The sequence below is a fragment of the Lepus europaeus genome, chromosome 18 (assembly GCF_033115175.1).
Source record: "Lepus europaeus isolate LE1 chromosome 18, mLepTim1.pri, whole genome shotgun sequence".
Classification (NCBI taxonomy): domain Eukaryota; kingdom Metazoa; phylum Chordata; class Mammalia; order Lagomorpha; family Leporidae; genus Lepus; species Lepus europaeus.
The window spans coordinates 10,382,853-10,397,469 of NC_084844.1; the positions used below are offsets into that span (position 1 = coordinate 10,382,853).

The window sequence follows — 14,617 nt, forward strand, 5'->3', positions numbered from 1 at the left end:
CACAGGATACTTTGAAAAGTTTCCGGAAAATGAAATTAGAGGATAAGTTTATTTTGGTACAAAAAAAGATGAAATCTATGCATAAAAGAGTTCTTCAAAAGTTTGTGGAAAATGTGTTATGAAAAATCTACATATGCATTAAAAATTCTGTACCAAAATAATTGTGTATTTTAGTTGCATGAATTTTTTAAGTACCTTCACATATACTGAAGGAGTAGTAGAAGAAGGAATGAAAAGGTAGATTTTATACAATGATGATACACTAACGAGGATCAAAACAACCAGTTCTGCAAGAGACGTTTCAGGTGTCACCATAGCGTAACACACAATAAACCCAGCATTCCAGAAATATGGAGCAGATCATGGGAGCAAGGGCATTACTAGGTGGATTTTAAGTGAGCTCTGTGGACTTGAAAGAAATAACCTACCTATTCACATGCTCAAAAAATGAATTATTGTTATATCTGGGTAATGAAATTAGAAAATAGAGTTATTTTTTCCATTTATGACATGCTTTATAAGGAACATGGAATCAGAAGGAGATAGTTACTCTAAAAGCCTTAAAAGTTATCTTTCATAATTTTTTTCCTGAAATTGAAGAACATATATATATATAATTCATTTTATTATTTTATATATCATATATACATTCTCCAATAGGAATTAGTATTTCATAATTTAAAAATAAACCCTTAAAATCAGTTTCACATTTGTGGGCAGTCCATATTCTTTCTCCAATATGTATTCCTCCCTGCTTTCTTCTCTTCTTCCTATTTTTCCAATTTTTAAAGACAACAATTACTAATAATAAAAACAATAATAATAGGCATACTTTGCAAGGCACTTTACATTATTTACAGCCTCAGAGAGTTTAAGAACTACCCAAACCACAAAGTTTTATTAGATGAAATTACTTTCCATGAATTTTCTCAAAAGACCTAGCCAGATGCATCTTTACAAAGATTTCCCTGGTTATTGTCTCCCAAAGACGAACAGTTCCTGTTTTCCATTCTACCTATACTTGCATATCTGATGTTGTCATATTTGTAAGGTGGTTTATGTTTTTCCCATGTTTTTTTTTGTGTCTTTCGTTTAGTTCTCTATCAAAAGAGCCACAAGGAAGAAAATGAAGGCAGGAGAGAAGGAAGTGTAAAATCATTGCATTCTGCCTTCTGGCTGTCTGAAATGGTTCTACTTTATACCAGAGACTTTCACACATTTTTTTGTGCACAAGAGTCAGCTGGGGGCCTTGTTAAAATGCAGAATTCTGATTCATTTGGTGATTATGCTTTCCTAACAAGCCCCCATGTGATGGTCAATATAAGATGGATTTTTATCTATTTTCCAAAATTCTGAATGATGTAATCCCAAAGCACTGCTTAGTAACAGGTACTTTATATTCAGCTTAGGTAGACTTTAATGTCCATGTCTTCCTTAGCTTCCATCCAAGATAAAGAAAAAAAAGCTTCTTATTTGATTGGCTATCCAGTTCTCAAAGGAAGCACTTAGTTCTACTGCCTGACTCAACTCCACAGCCATCCTTGGGGAGGGATGGAGGGACTCCAGGTAAAAGAAATAAACTTTATAAGAGGAACAGCCCAGGAAGCTCCATGGTTCTTACCTCGATGGATGACAGAGAGCTTACTGTGTAAATGTTCTAATGCTTTTACAATCTGCAAGAGAAATACAAGATAGATTTATTTACCCTATCACTGGAAAGGAATTGAATGACAAGTATATCCAGGTTTATTATCCCTGGCTTAAGGAGACAGGGTGAGGTATTTTCTTAAATAGTGCTGTCCTATCCAGAAAAATACACAGGGAGTTACACAAATTGGACTCCATCCACAAGAGAGGACTGTATCTACAGCAGAGAAGATGCCCCACACTGTCTAACTTGTTTTCATTTGTCCTCAAGAACTGTTTTTCTTCTTCACTCTCCTGAGCCTTAATAACCATTAATGTTGCAGTCATTCCTCTTATTTCTATTTCTTCTGTTTTCTTCTATGCCTATTAGTCTTAAGAAAACATTCAAAACTCTACAAATAAAAATTGAAAACATGGGAATGCAATCATAGCAGATGAATGCACTGTTTACAATCATTTAACCTGGAAATGACAAAACTCAGTCAGTGGGAACATTGCTATGTGGTGCTCAGAAAGAAAAAAAAAATATTTATCCATCTACCAATGAACTCATGCATTCAACAGGCACACGCTGGATGGTAGCTACTGTCCAGGCAGTGTTTCTTCATACTGAACATACATAGACATACATGGCCTAGACTGCTCACATTCTCCTCATGCTTGCTCACGGTGTACTCACAGAAACAGCTATTTTCCCTAAGATGTCCTCTGGAATTGTTTGGCCTTTATCAATGACTTGTTTGTAGAATTTATCTAGTGATGTATCCATGAGCTCCATGCAGATCCAGACATCACCCTAAAGATCAATAAGTTCATGGATGTTAAAGAGAATGGAAAAGGGGAAGACAAGAAACAGTTAACACCCGTCCTCAAGAACTGACCATTGTTTGCTTGAGTTTTGGGAGGAAATGTACATCTTCCCTTCAGGATCTCAAAGGAATTTCTAAATAAGCAAGATTACCTCCAAAGAGCAACCCAGTAGACAGCCAAGTGGAATGTGTTGTGGTCTCTCACTCTTTCACAGAAACTAGAACCTAATTTCTAACAACCATAAGCAACAGAATCCTAGAAACCCAAGCCTTTACCATCACTGCCATCCAGGAGGATGTCCACATACCTATCGATCTCTGATTTCTCACACTTGGTCAAAAGTCTGATTTTAAGACTAGGTAATGCTTCATACTTCATGTAACAGCAGTGAAAAACGGAGGTAGAAGAAAAAGATAAAAGGAAATCCAAGGGGTTCATAAGCTTATATTTGGCCAAAGGATAAAGCAATCTACAGATTCAATGCAATTCCTATCAAAATACCAATGGCATGCATAACAGAGTTAGAAAAAACATCTTAAAATTCATATGGAATTACAAAAGATCTCAAATAGCTGAAGCAATCCTGAACAAGAAAAATCAAGCTTGGGGTATCACAATACCTGATTTTGAAGCATTCTACAAAGCTATCATAATTAAAAAAGCTTGATGCTGGCATAAAAACTGATATACAGATCAACTGAATAGAACAGAGAGCCCAGAAATTAATCCACATACATACAGCCAACTGATTTTTGACAAAAGTACTCAGATCATATGGCAGTATAAGGATAATCTCTTCAACAAATGGTGCTAGCAAAACTGTATGTATATGTGTAGAAGAATAAAATTAGATCCAAACCTCTCACCATATACAAAAATCAACTGAACATGGATCAAAGACATAAAATAAGTCCTGAGACTCTGAAGTTGATGGAAAAAAATGTAGGGAAAACACTCCTTGACATTGATGTAGGGGCCAACTTCTTGGACAAGACCTCCAAAGCACAGGCAATAAAAGCAAAACTAAACAAATGGGACTACTTAAAACTCAGAATATTTTGCACAGCAAAGAAAATAATCAATAGAGTGAAAAGAGGACCAAGAGAATGGGAAAAAATATTTGCAAACCGTATGACAAAGATTAATATCCTGAATATTCAACAACTTAAAAAATTTAACAAAAAAATCAATCCAGTTGAGAAACAGAAAAAGGATTTCATTAACAGTTCTCAATTAAGCAACACAAATTCACAACAAATATATGAAAAAATACTCAACATCACTAGCCATCAGGGAAATGCAAATCAGAACCACAATGATATATCACCTCACCTCTGTCAGAATAGCTAAAATCCAAAACAGGGAGTGACAGATGCTGGCAAGGATGTAGACAAAGGGGAACACTTTAACACTGTTGATGAAAATATAAATTAGTGCAGTCACTGTGGAAAACAGTGTGGAGATTTCTTTAAAAAACTAGTGGCATATGCCACTACAGGGTATATACTGAAAGACTTGAACACAGTGTATCAAAGAGATACTGCACCACCACATTTATAGCAGCACTGATCACAACAGCCAAAATTTGGAACCGACCAAGGTGTCAGTCCTAAAACGAATGGATAAATAAAGTGTGGTATGTATATCTGATGGAATATTATTCAGCCATAAAAAGAATGAAACTACCATCTGCAGCAAAATGGATACAACTGGAGGATAACATGATGAGTGAAATAAACTGGACTCAGAAAGAAAAATACATGTTCTCCCTTACATGTGGGAGTAAAATTGAAAAAACAAACAAGAAAGGAAAAGAAGGAAGGGAGTGAGGAGGAGGGCAGAAGAGAGGGAGGGATGGGGAAGGAAGGAAGGCAGAAAAATGTGTGTATCAGTACTGCTGCAGATATAGTTTTGTGAAACTGTGTTTTATATCTTTGTGAAACAAATAGTTAAGAATGTTATACTACTATAGTTTTAGTGATTTGTGATTATTTATTTTTAAAGCTTTATTTATTTATTTGAAAGGCAGAGTTGCAGAGAAACAGAGGCAGAGAGAGAGAGAGAGAGAGAGAGAGAATCTTCCATCTGCTGGTTCACTCCCCAAATAACCTCAACAACTGGACCTGGACTGATCCAAAGCCAGGAGCCAGGAGCTTCTTCTGGGTCTCCCATATGGGTGCAGGGGCCCAAGGACTTGGGCCATCTTGTACTGCTTTCCCAGTCCTTAGCAGAGAGCTGGATTGGAAGTGGAGCAGCAAGGACTCGAACCAGCATCCATGCGGGATGCCAGCACTGCAGGTGGCAGATTTACCTGCTACACCATAGCACTGGCCCCTGTGATTACTTTAAAATTTACTGTATATGGGTAAAATGGTCATTTTTCTATTCAATTATTGTACACAGCTGTTGCCTATATGCACACAAAACTAGGGTCCTTTTGCTTGTTAAACTTCTTTTTCAGTGAAGTGTTAAGCCTTTTTACTCTAATGTAAATTTAAAATATGTTATGTCAAAAACTAAAAAAAAAAAAATACAGAAAGGGAGAAAGAAGGAGGGTGGGAGGCAGAGAAGGGGAGGAAAGGTGGGAGGAGGAAGGAAGAGAATATCTTATGTTCTCATCTACAAATCACAATGAATATGCTAAAAACTAAAATTAAAAATATTATTTAAAAGCACAGAAGAAAAGAAATCAATGCAAGTCAATCTATTGACTTAGGCAGTTCTACCAAAATCAACAAACCAAAGCAGAAAACAGAAGAGAGCCTCAATATCTTTAAAAGGGCTAAGGATGCTTGGAAATCCCATAATTTCAAGCCAAACTAACACCAGGGCACAAGTGGAAAATCCTCCAAACAAGTCAAGACTGATAAGTGTACCATGATGTGTATGGGACTCGTGTGTCCAGAGAAGCTTCTTTGTAAGTGGTTAGTCTCTCTGGACTTTGAATTGAAGGATCACCTACCTCCCGGAAGAGGGCGCCATAAAAGGTGACAGTAAAGGGACAGTCCACTGTCCTCATGGAAATATCCAAATCCATCAATAGCCTTTTCTGCTCCTGGCTATTTACTGTGGCCCGGATCCGCTGAATGGGAATGCATGGAAAATTTATGGTTACTACTGTGAGGATGTCACTTAATAAAACGGGGACCTTAAGGAGTTCCATCGTAAGAACAGTACAAAACATCACAACACAACTCCTAGCACTTTGAATATCAACTCTAAGCAATCAGCTATTCGTAAAAAAAGGAAAAATAAGGAAAGAGGAAGACATTTACTCTTGTGGTTTAGACGCCAGTTAAAACACCATCATTCTAGATCAAAGTACCTGAGTCTGATACCAACTTCTGATGCAGCTTCCTATTAATGTGGACTCTAGGAATTAGTGGTAATGGCTCAAGTAATTGTGTCCCTGCCACATACATGGGAGACCTGAGTTGAGTTGCAAGCTCCGGGATCCAGCACCGGCCAACCCTTAGTCATTGTGGGCATTTGGAAAGTGAAACAGCAGAGGGAAGTACTCTCTGTAGCTCTCTCTGCTTCTCAAGTGAATAGTTTTAATGAGAAAAAAATAATAAAGACTGTTATTTATTTGATTTCCTGAACAGTTCTTACTAAGAAAAAAATTGATAGCATGTTTGGAGATTAGAAAAAATGTTTGGGGGCTGGTGCTGTGGTGCAGTAGGTTAATCATCCGCCTACAGTGCCAGCATCCCATATGGGCACCAGTTCTAGTCCCAGCTGTTTCACTTCTGATCCAGCTCTCTGCTGTGGCCTAGGAAAGCAGTAGAGGATGGCTCAAGTGCTTGGGCCCTTGCACCCACGTGGGAGACCCAGAGGAAGCTCCTGGCTCCTGGCTCCAGATCGGCTTAACTTTGGCTGTAGCAGCCATTTGCGGAGTGAACCAGTGGATGGAAGACCTTTCTCTCTCTCCCTCTCACTATATGTAACTCTACCTCTCAAAGGAATATATAAAAATCTTAAAAAAAAAAAAATGTTTGGGAATATATTCCAGGCTACCAAACTGATTTGGTTTACTGTATTCTGTCTATTGAATGTATAGAGACCATAATTATTTTGCTGTTTATTTTTGGGTTAATGTGAAAAATATCCCAGAGCCCAACTTTGGGAACCTGTAAAATCACAGTAGCCACAGTAGCTGTCCCTTGGTATCCCTGAGAGCTTGCTTACAGGCAACCACACCCTCCACCAGATATCAAAATCCATGGACATTGAAGTTCCTCATATAACATGACATAGTATTTGCATATTCCATATCACATCCTCCCCTATACATTAAATCATCTCTAGATGACTTATAATACCTAATACAATGTAAATGCTACACAAATTTTTGTTGTATAGTTTAGGGGGAAATATCAAGAAAGAAGTCTATTCACATTTAATACTGACAATTTTCCCCCCAGATATTTTCAGTACACAGTTGGTTGAATACATAGATAAAAAGCCCATGGATGGAGAGGGCTGACTGTATCTGGAATTAAGAGCTCCGGTAAGAAAATTAGTACAGCTATAGGGAAAAGATGCAATCAATCAGAAGCAGAAAAGCTGTTGGTGCCTATTCCAGTGCTTCTGAGAGAAGAAAAACTTGTCTCACCACCAGAGACTTTCAGAAATATGATTATGTTGTTAAGTGACAGGAAAGAGATCATACCAATTTGTCTTCACATTTTTTGCATACTTAGCAAAGGGTCAGTAGATGAACAGACTAGAAAATCCACAAGATAAGGGGAAGAAATCTCCATTCTCCAGGAGCCAAGAGATCTGAGTCACTAGGCCATTCCCAACAATGACTCAAATCTATCCGCTCATCTAGAGATAGTGATCTTTTCTAAGATCCTCCCAGGATGATTCCAAATGTCTCCATAGTTCACAAATAATGCAGATTTACTCCAGAAGGATTTTTCCTCCCTTCTTCCACAAATGGAGATACTCTGCACTCTCAATTCTGGCTTCTTGATTTTCAAGAAAAATTCTTTAAAAGCAACAGAATGCAGGAAAGACATTCATAATACAAAATAACCAAGTGCAACAGTGAACTTTTGTTTGGATGCAGATTTGAAAAACCAACAGGTCAAAAAATAAAAACACTTCAAATTGATCATGGAAATTTTAATTTGTACCAAGTATTACATGAGGTTAAGGAAGTAGTAATTTTTTACATACGATGATGATATGGTGGTTGTGTAAAAAAAATCATTTTAACAGTAGAAGGAGAGGTAAAGGAGACCTAGTTTTTTGTTTGTTTGTTTGTTTTTTGACAGGCAGAGTTAGACAGTGAGAGAGATAGAGAGAGAGAGAGAGAGAGAGAGAGAGAAAGGAGGGAGACCTAGTTTTAAAAAATATACAAAGTAAAAATAACTCAGGCTGGCGCCGTGGCTCAACAGGCTAATCCTCCGCCTTGCGGCGCCGGCACACCAGGATCTAGTCCCAGTCGGGGCGCTGGATTCTATCCTGGTTGCCCCTCTTCCAGGCCAGCTCTCTGCTATGGCCCGGGAAGGCAGTGGAGGATGGCCCAAGTGCTTGGGCCCTGCACCCGCATGGGAGACCAGGAGAAGCACCTGGCTCCTGGCTTCGGATCAGCACGATGCACCGGCCGCAGCAGCCATTGGAGGGTGAACCAACGGCAAAAAAGGAAGACCTTTCTCTCTGTCTCTCTCTCTCACTGTCCACCCTGCCTGTCAAAAAAAAAAAAGAAATAAATAAAAAAATAAAAAAGAAATAACTCAAAGCAAGTAACCATTTTCTATAACTTATAGGGAAATACTGTTCTCTGGAATAACATTTTCTTTCTTTCTTTTAAATTTTATTTATTTTATCACAGAGACAGGGAGAGAGAGAGAGAGAGAGAGAGAGAGAGAATCCCATCCACTGGTTCAGTCCCCAAATGCCTACAATGGCTGGGGCTTAAGCAGGGAACTGAGATCACAATCCAGGCCTAAAACATGGGTGGAAAAAATTCAATTACTTGAGCCATCACTGCTGCGTTCCAGGCTCTGCACTGGCAGGAAGACATATTCAGGATCCAGAGCCAGTAATCAAACCCAAGTTCTCTGATGTGGGGAGAAGGCATCTCATGGGTAGGCCACACGTCTGCTCTAATCTTTTCCGCTTCACCCTATCAAAGATTGTTTTGCTTCTATGCAAAGGGCTGGTTCACAGTTGAGATGGACAAATGTATACATCACAGATAAAAAACATTTGGGGAAATGTCAACTCTACCTTCACCGCCATGATCTGCCCGCTGGGCACGTGCCGCATCTTCTCCACCACCCCGTACGCACCTCGTCCCAGTTCCATTATAGGTTCCAGGTCATCTGCCTTAACCTCAAAGTTCTGCAAGAGAAAAAAAAATAATAACCCAATAGGAAAGAGATACACAAAGTAGACACAGACAGTAGTCTACTACGGTTTCTCACAGTGTCCTAAGGGTTGTTTCTGGGTTAGAAGCTTTTCTGGCACGTCAAAGCAGCTGCTTCAAACACGGAGTTACATGAAGTGCCAGGAGATGTGAAGACTCCACAGGAGGCCACCTGCCTGTCACAGGCAACACAGAGACTCAACTCCACCCAACCCAGCTTCTGAACAGCTCATTTGAAGCCATCTACACTGCAGTTCCTTAACCATTCTCTTTTAAATACGTTTATCTTTCACAACTGACTGATAGAAAATAGATCTATGGCCTTTGAGAAATGCCCTTCCAAGAGCATCATCTACCCTCCAGGTCCTCCGATCAGAACCACATAGCCTGATTTCAGTTCACCATTAAACAGAACAGAAGGTCCACATACTACCACCCTTCACTTTCTAGATTTTTCGTTATTTTTTATCCTTTCAACAATTTTTATTCTGAGGCTGGTGCCATGGCTGACTAGGTTAATCCTCCGCCTGCGGCACCGGCATCCCATATGAGCACCGGGTTCTAGTCCCGGCTGCTCCTCTTCCAGTCCAGCTTTCTGCTGTGGCCCGGGAAGGCAGTGGGGAATGGCCCAAGTGCTTAGGTGGCTGCACCCGCATGGGAGCCCGGGGGGAGGCACCTGGCTCCTGGCTTCAGATCGGTGTAGCTCTGGCCATAGCGGCCATTTGGGGGGTGGGCCAGCGGAAGGAAGACCTTTCTCTCTCTCTCTCTCACTGCTTAACTCTATCTGTAAAATAATAAAAAAAATTTAGTTGACATAATACTTATACATATTTATGGGACACAATATGATCTTGAAGACCTGGATACAGGGTGTAATGATTAGATCAGGGTAACTGGTCCACCATTTTAACCATTAATCATTTCTTTCTGTTGGGAACATTCTACTTTCTTTGAAATTCAAACTTTTTTGGTTCATCCCCTGATAAAATGTTACAAAAAGTAACTTTTTCAGTGGCCAGTAAGAAAGCATACACATAAAATGCCCAAAAGTATTCATGGTAAGCATGACTTCTCTCACCTGATTTCCAATAGAAATGCAAGCCTTGGAGTCTAAATCTCGAGGTGGCCTAAAAAGATAAAGGGGAAAAGAAGAAACCTGAGATCTTTGGTCAGGTATCTTTCCAAAACCATATGCAACAGGAGAGGCTTTTCCTTACAAAGAGCATGATAGTAAGGTAGAGCAGCATAAGAATGTGACTAGTATGGGAGTAAAAATAAAATACATTTAAGTTCTCATTACTCGATCACTTTGAGCGTCCCTTTCTTCCTTAAAATGGGGATATTAATATGTGTATTAGCACTTCATGGAATAGGAGCAAATATTAAATGAGATATTCCAGGTACAATGCTTAGTAGAATGCTTGGCATATAGTAAATATCCAATAGGTAGGAGCTATATATAAATAGTTATATGATAATAATGCTATAGCAGTAGGCTTCCCAATAGGTAGGAGCTATATGTAAACAGTTCTATGATAATAATGCTATAGCAGTAGGCTTCCCAATAGGTAGGAGCTATATGTAAACAGTTCTATGATAATAATGCTATAGCAGTAGGCTTCCCAGTTTTCCTTTCATCCGGGAACAACACTGCATCCGATTACTGCACTACTTTTTCCACAATTGTTTAAAAAAAGAAAAATAGGCATACGGTTCTGTTACCTTACAAATCCAAATCTAATTTCCTCCCTCCTAGATAGACAAGAGACAGAGAGGTGAAGGGACTTGCCCAAGGTCACAATGACCTGGGACTCTTGATTTCCAACTCATTAGTCTTTCAATTTTAATAGACTGTCCAATGACGTCCAGTGATACTACTTCTGCACATAGTGTGCACACACTTCAGGAGTTTTCTCAGAATCCAGAGGTTTGAAGAGTCTCCTTTCGTGTATTTATTTGAACTACTTGAACACTCTCTCTGCTGGAATCAGTCTAGTTATAAGAAAGATGTTTGGCTTTGGCTAATCCCTAATTAGGACCCCAGAAAGGCATTTTCTTTAATTGAATGTATCAAAAGTATCATGACAAAGGTGGCATGCCAAGAAACATACTGTCCCTATAACCAAACATACCAACCAGCAGCTAAAGACTAAAGAATCCTGGTGTTGCCATTACAGAGGATGAGCCAGTGGGGTGAAACTCAAGTCTCTCTGCAGGCATAATTCCTGCCTAAATTGTCTTTAGAAATAGCCAAAGAAGATGGAAGGGAGGAAGGAAGAAAGGAGAGAGAAAAGAATCTTTTGCCAATGACGATGTTTCCCAACACTAAAGAATTATGATTCTATCCCTGCTGCTGAAGCTGAACATACAATAAACCGATAAGGAAGAAGTAGGAAAATATCCATAGATATAAACAAGAATCTAAGATTTTAATGACAAGTCTTCCCTCATCTCAAAATTCCTTTGATACACATAGAATATTGAAGATAAAGTTTTTCTGTTCCTACTTAAAATCCATGTACTGAGAGCGATAGCGAGATAAAAACAAACAATAAAATCTATACACATAAACACAAATGGCAGTGAAGGTGTGATACAGCTTGTGTTTCTGAGCAGGGAGTTTCCTTCAGAAAACTTTCCAGAACAGTCAAATTTCTAAAAGTTTCCAAAGCTGTTTTTTTTTCAATTTTTATAATTTATTTATACTATTTGCAATAGTACTTTGAAATAAAAGCAAATATAAGGTGAAACAGGGGCCTAATATAAACACTAAAAATCCTTTGTAATTACTCATACTCTGCCTTCTTACAAGTATGAGGCCACAGAAAGGTTACTCATTATTCAGGGTTATCTCTGTTTTCTGGTCATCCAATGAGAATATTGAATAAGATTTCCTATAGGTGTCTTATTCTTGTATTCTATAGAGAGCACGGCAAATGACAACCTGTGGTCCAGCTAAGAATGGCTTTTACAAGTTTAAATGGTTATAATACACAACAAAGAATATCCAGCTGAAGCCACTGTGGCCCAAGTAGCCTAAGATTTCCAGCCTTGTGCAAAAAAAAAAAAAAAAAAAAAAAAAAAAGAAGGTTTGGGGCCAGCGCTTTGACGCAGCCTGCAGCGTTGGCATCCATATGGGCACCAGTTCTAGTTCTGGCTGCTCCACTTCTGATCCAGCTCTCTGCTGTGGCCTGGGATAGCAGTAGAAGATGGCCCAAAACCTTGGGCCCCTGCACCCACGTGGGAGACCCAGAAGAAGCTCCTGGATTCTGGCTTCAGATCAGCTCAACTCAGACGGTTGCAGCCATTTAGGGAGTGAACCAGTGGATGGAAGACCTCTCTCTCTCTTCCTCTCTCTACCTCTCTCTCAGTAACTCTGTCAAATAAATAAAATAAATCTTTTTAAAAAAAATGTTTGCTCTGTTGAAATCCTTACTTAATATATACTAAACTGATCTTCTGTATATAAAGAGAATTGAAAATGAATCTTGATGTGAATGGAAGGGGAGAGGGAACGGGAAAGGGGAGGGTTGCCGGTGGGAGGGAAGTTATGGGGGGGGGGAGCCATTGTAATCCATAAGCTGTACTTTGGAAATTTATATTCATTAAATAAAAGTTTAAAAAAAATGTTTGCTGATCCTGGCTCTGTACTAACTTTGCATTTTTACATTACACCTTGACCTAATGAGAAGGCATAATGTCATTTTCCAGATGAAAAGAAATTAAACCCATAACAGTTTTGTGATGTTTTGAAGCTGTACAGTCAACAACAGAGCTGAAAATAAAACCCGGTTCTCTTGCATCTTCGTTTGCACCTAGGAAGGGGAATGAGAACAAGGCAGAAGGACCATGAAGAGTGGTTTTAGTGCTTCACCTCTTACCGTCATTCCCATCCAAATGCAAGCAACCTGTTCCCTGCAACCCAGCCCCTTCAAATGAAAAGGATCAATCCACCTAATCCTTGGGTCTTTGGCTTCATCCAGTCTGCCAAAAACATTAAATGATGAGGCCAAGACTGACAGCGGGGGTTGGATTAGTTCACACTGTGCTTTCTTTCTAAGGCTGGGCATATTAGCTTGCCTGGAACATTGAAACTTTGTAGGAGGTTTATATGATGGGTAGATGTTCTCTGTTAATTATTGATATTTTAGTTCTCTGGGGGGAAAAATCAAGCATATTACAAAAATTACTTTCCTTGAAGACAAAAGGTATTGAACAACCAGATTTGGTTTACTATAATAATAATTTCTTCATAATTTTATATGATTATTATTCACCAATTATTGCTACAGTGAGTATTCAACAGTTTTTTAGTAAGCAACTACTTGTGCCGGAGATTCTGCTAAACCTTTTAAATAAAATAACTTCTTTAACTTTCATAACTCTTGAAGATATTACTATGTCTATTTTAATGCAAAGAAAGAACATTGAATGAGATTAAATAATGTAAGGTTATTTGAAGAGATGATGAGATTATAAACCATAGCTGTCCCATGATGACTACTCAACTAAAGAAGTAAAGAATACTACTTCTTACTTCACTAACCATGAACTGTTTGGTTACAGTGTCAGCTTGTCTAATATTTGGCTAAGAGAATATAACTGAGAGCCAAAGACCCCTGAGTTTATACTCCAGCTCTTCCGCTTAGAACCTGTGCCATAATAATAACTTGGAGCCAACTTTCATTGAGCAGTTACAATGGACCAGGCACTAGTCTAGACATTTAATATGGATTATGACATTTAATCCTCATAACAACCACATCATTGTTTATTCTAGTTTTTTTGGAATGGAAAACTAAGGCTTAGTCCAGTGAGGTGTCTTGCCTAAGGTATTCAACTAGTGAAGTTCAGATCCCAAATATAAACCAAGGCATTTTGGCTCCAGAATCTGAACTCCTACCTACTAAACAATGCTGAACAGCGTTGAGCAAAGCACCTGACCTTTGCACAGTTCTTCTTTTTTTCACTTGTCAAGTGAGAGTAATAAAAAATGCCTCCTGATTTTCTTTGGAGGGTTAAATGACATGATATTGAGGAGCACAGAATTGATTTAGAATTAGTGACTATCAATCAAATGAGGAGACAGCCCAGAAACCTGAGTCAAAGACACATTGGCACTGGCAACTTGAAGGAAGAGCTCAGGCGGCGGGACCACACACATGGAGCCAGGGAGAATGGAGCTCTGTCCCAGGCTATTTATTTTTGTGTAGCACTGCAGAAGGAAGCAGCATATGAATAGTAAGAATCATCAAACCAACCTCAAAACATTGCCAAGGAAAACACAAAATGTGGAAGTTACTTCTTTAGGAGTACAAATTGAAGCCTCAGTATTAAAATAATAATAATAAGACTCTATGAACTAAAGTGGCAGTCTAATGAAGCATTGCTGTTGACCTTAGAGTGAAACAGGAAAGTGTATTCAAAATATATTATATCACATGAGGAAAAGAGAAAATAGAAACTACTTTTATCCTTACATAGATTTTTATTCATTGATTTATACCAAGGAAGGATTATGGAAGCTTTCAAAAATTCACAAAGTATAGAAAATTAACATAAACTAGTCAAAGGCAAAAAATAAAAATTTTAAAGGGAAGGAATATAAAACAGCTGGGTGGTCTATAGAAGACTACATAACAGGGCCGGCGCCGCAGCTCACTAGGCTAATCCTCCGCCTTGCGGCGCCGGCACACCGGGTTCTAGTCCCGGTCGGGGCACCGGATTCTGTCCCGGTTCCCCTCTTCCAGGCCAGCTCTCTGCTATGGCCCGGGAGTGCAG

General features: G+C 38.9%; 1 protein-coding gene across 1 annotated transcript in view; it reads right to left on the reverse strand.

Annotated features, from left to right (window-relative positions):
- The window catches only part of MAP2K6 (mitogen-activated protein kinase kinase 6), a 126,071-nt gene that overhangs the window by 19,381 nt on the left and 92,073 nt on the right, over window positions 1-14,617 (reverse strand). Inside the window, exons 3-7 of the mRNA XM_062216058.1 lie at window positions 9,915-9,963; window positions 8,698-8,811; window positions 5,420-5,539; window positions 2,327-2,443; window positions 1,622-1,673 (exon numbers count right to left, since the gene is read on the reverse strand). Coding sequence (XP_062072042.1) covers window positions 1,622-1,673; window positions 2,327-2,443; window positions 5,420-5,539; window positions 8,698-8,811; window positions 9,915-9,963 — 452 coding nt within the window. The remainder of the gene's footprint in view (window positions 1-1,621; window positions 1,674-2,326; window positions 2,444-5,419; window positions 5,540-8,697; window positions 8,812-9,914; window positions 9,964-14,617) is intronic.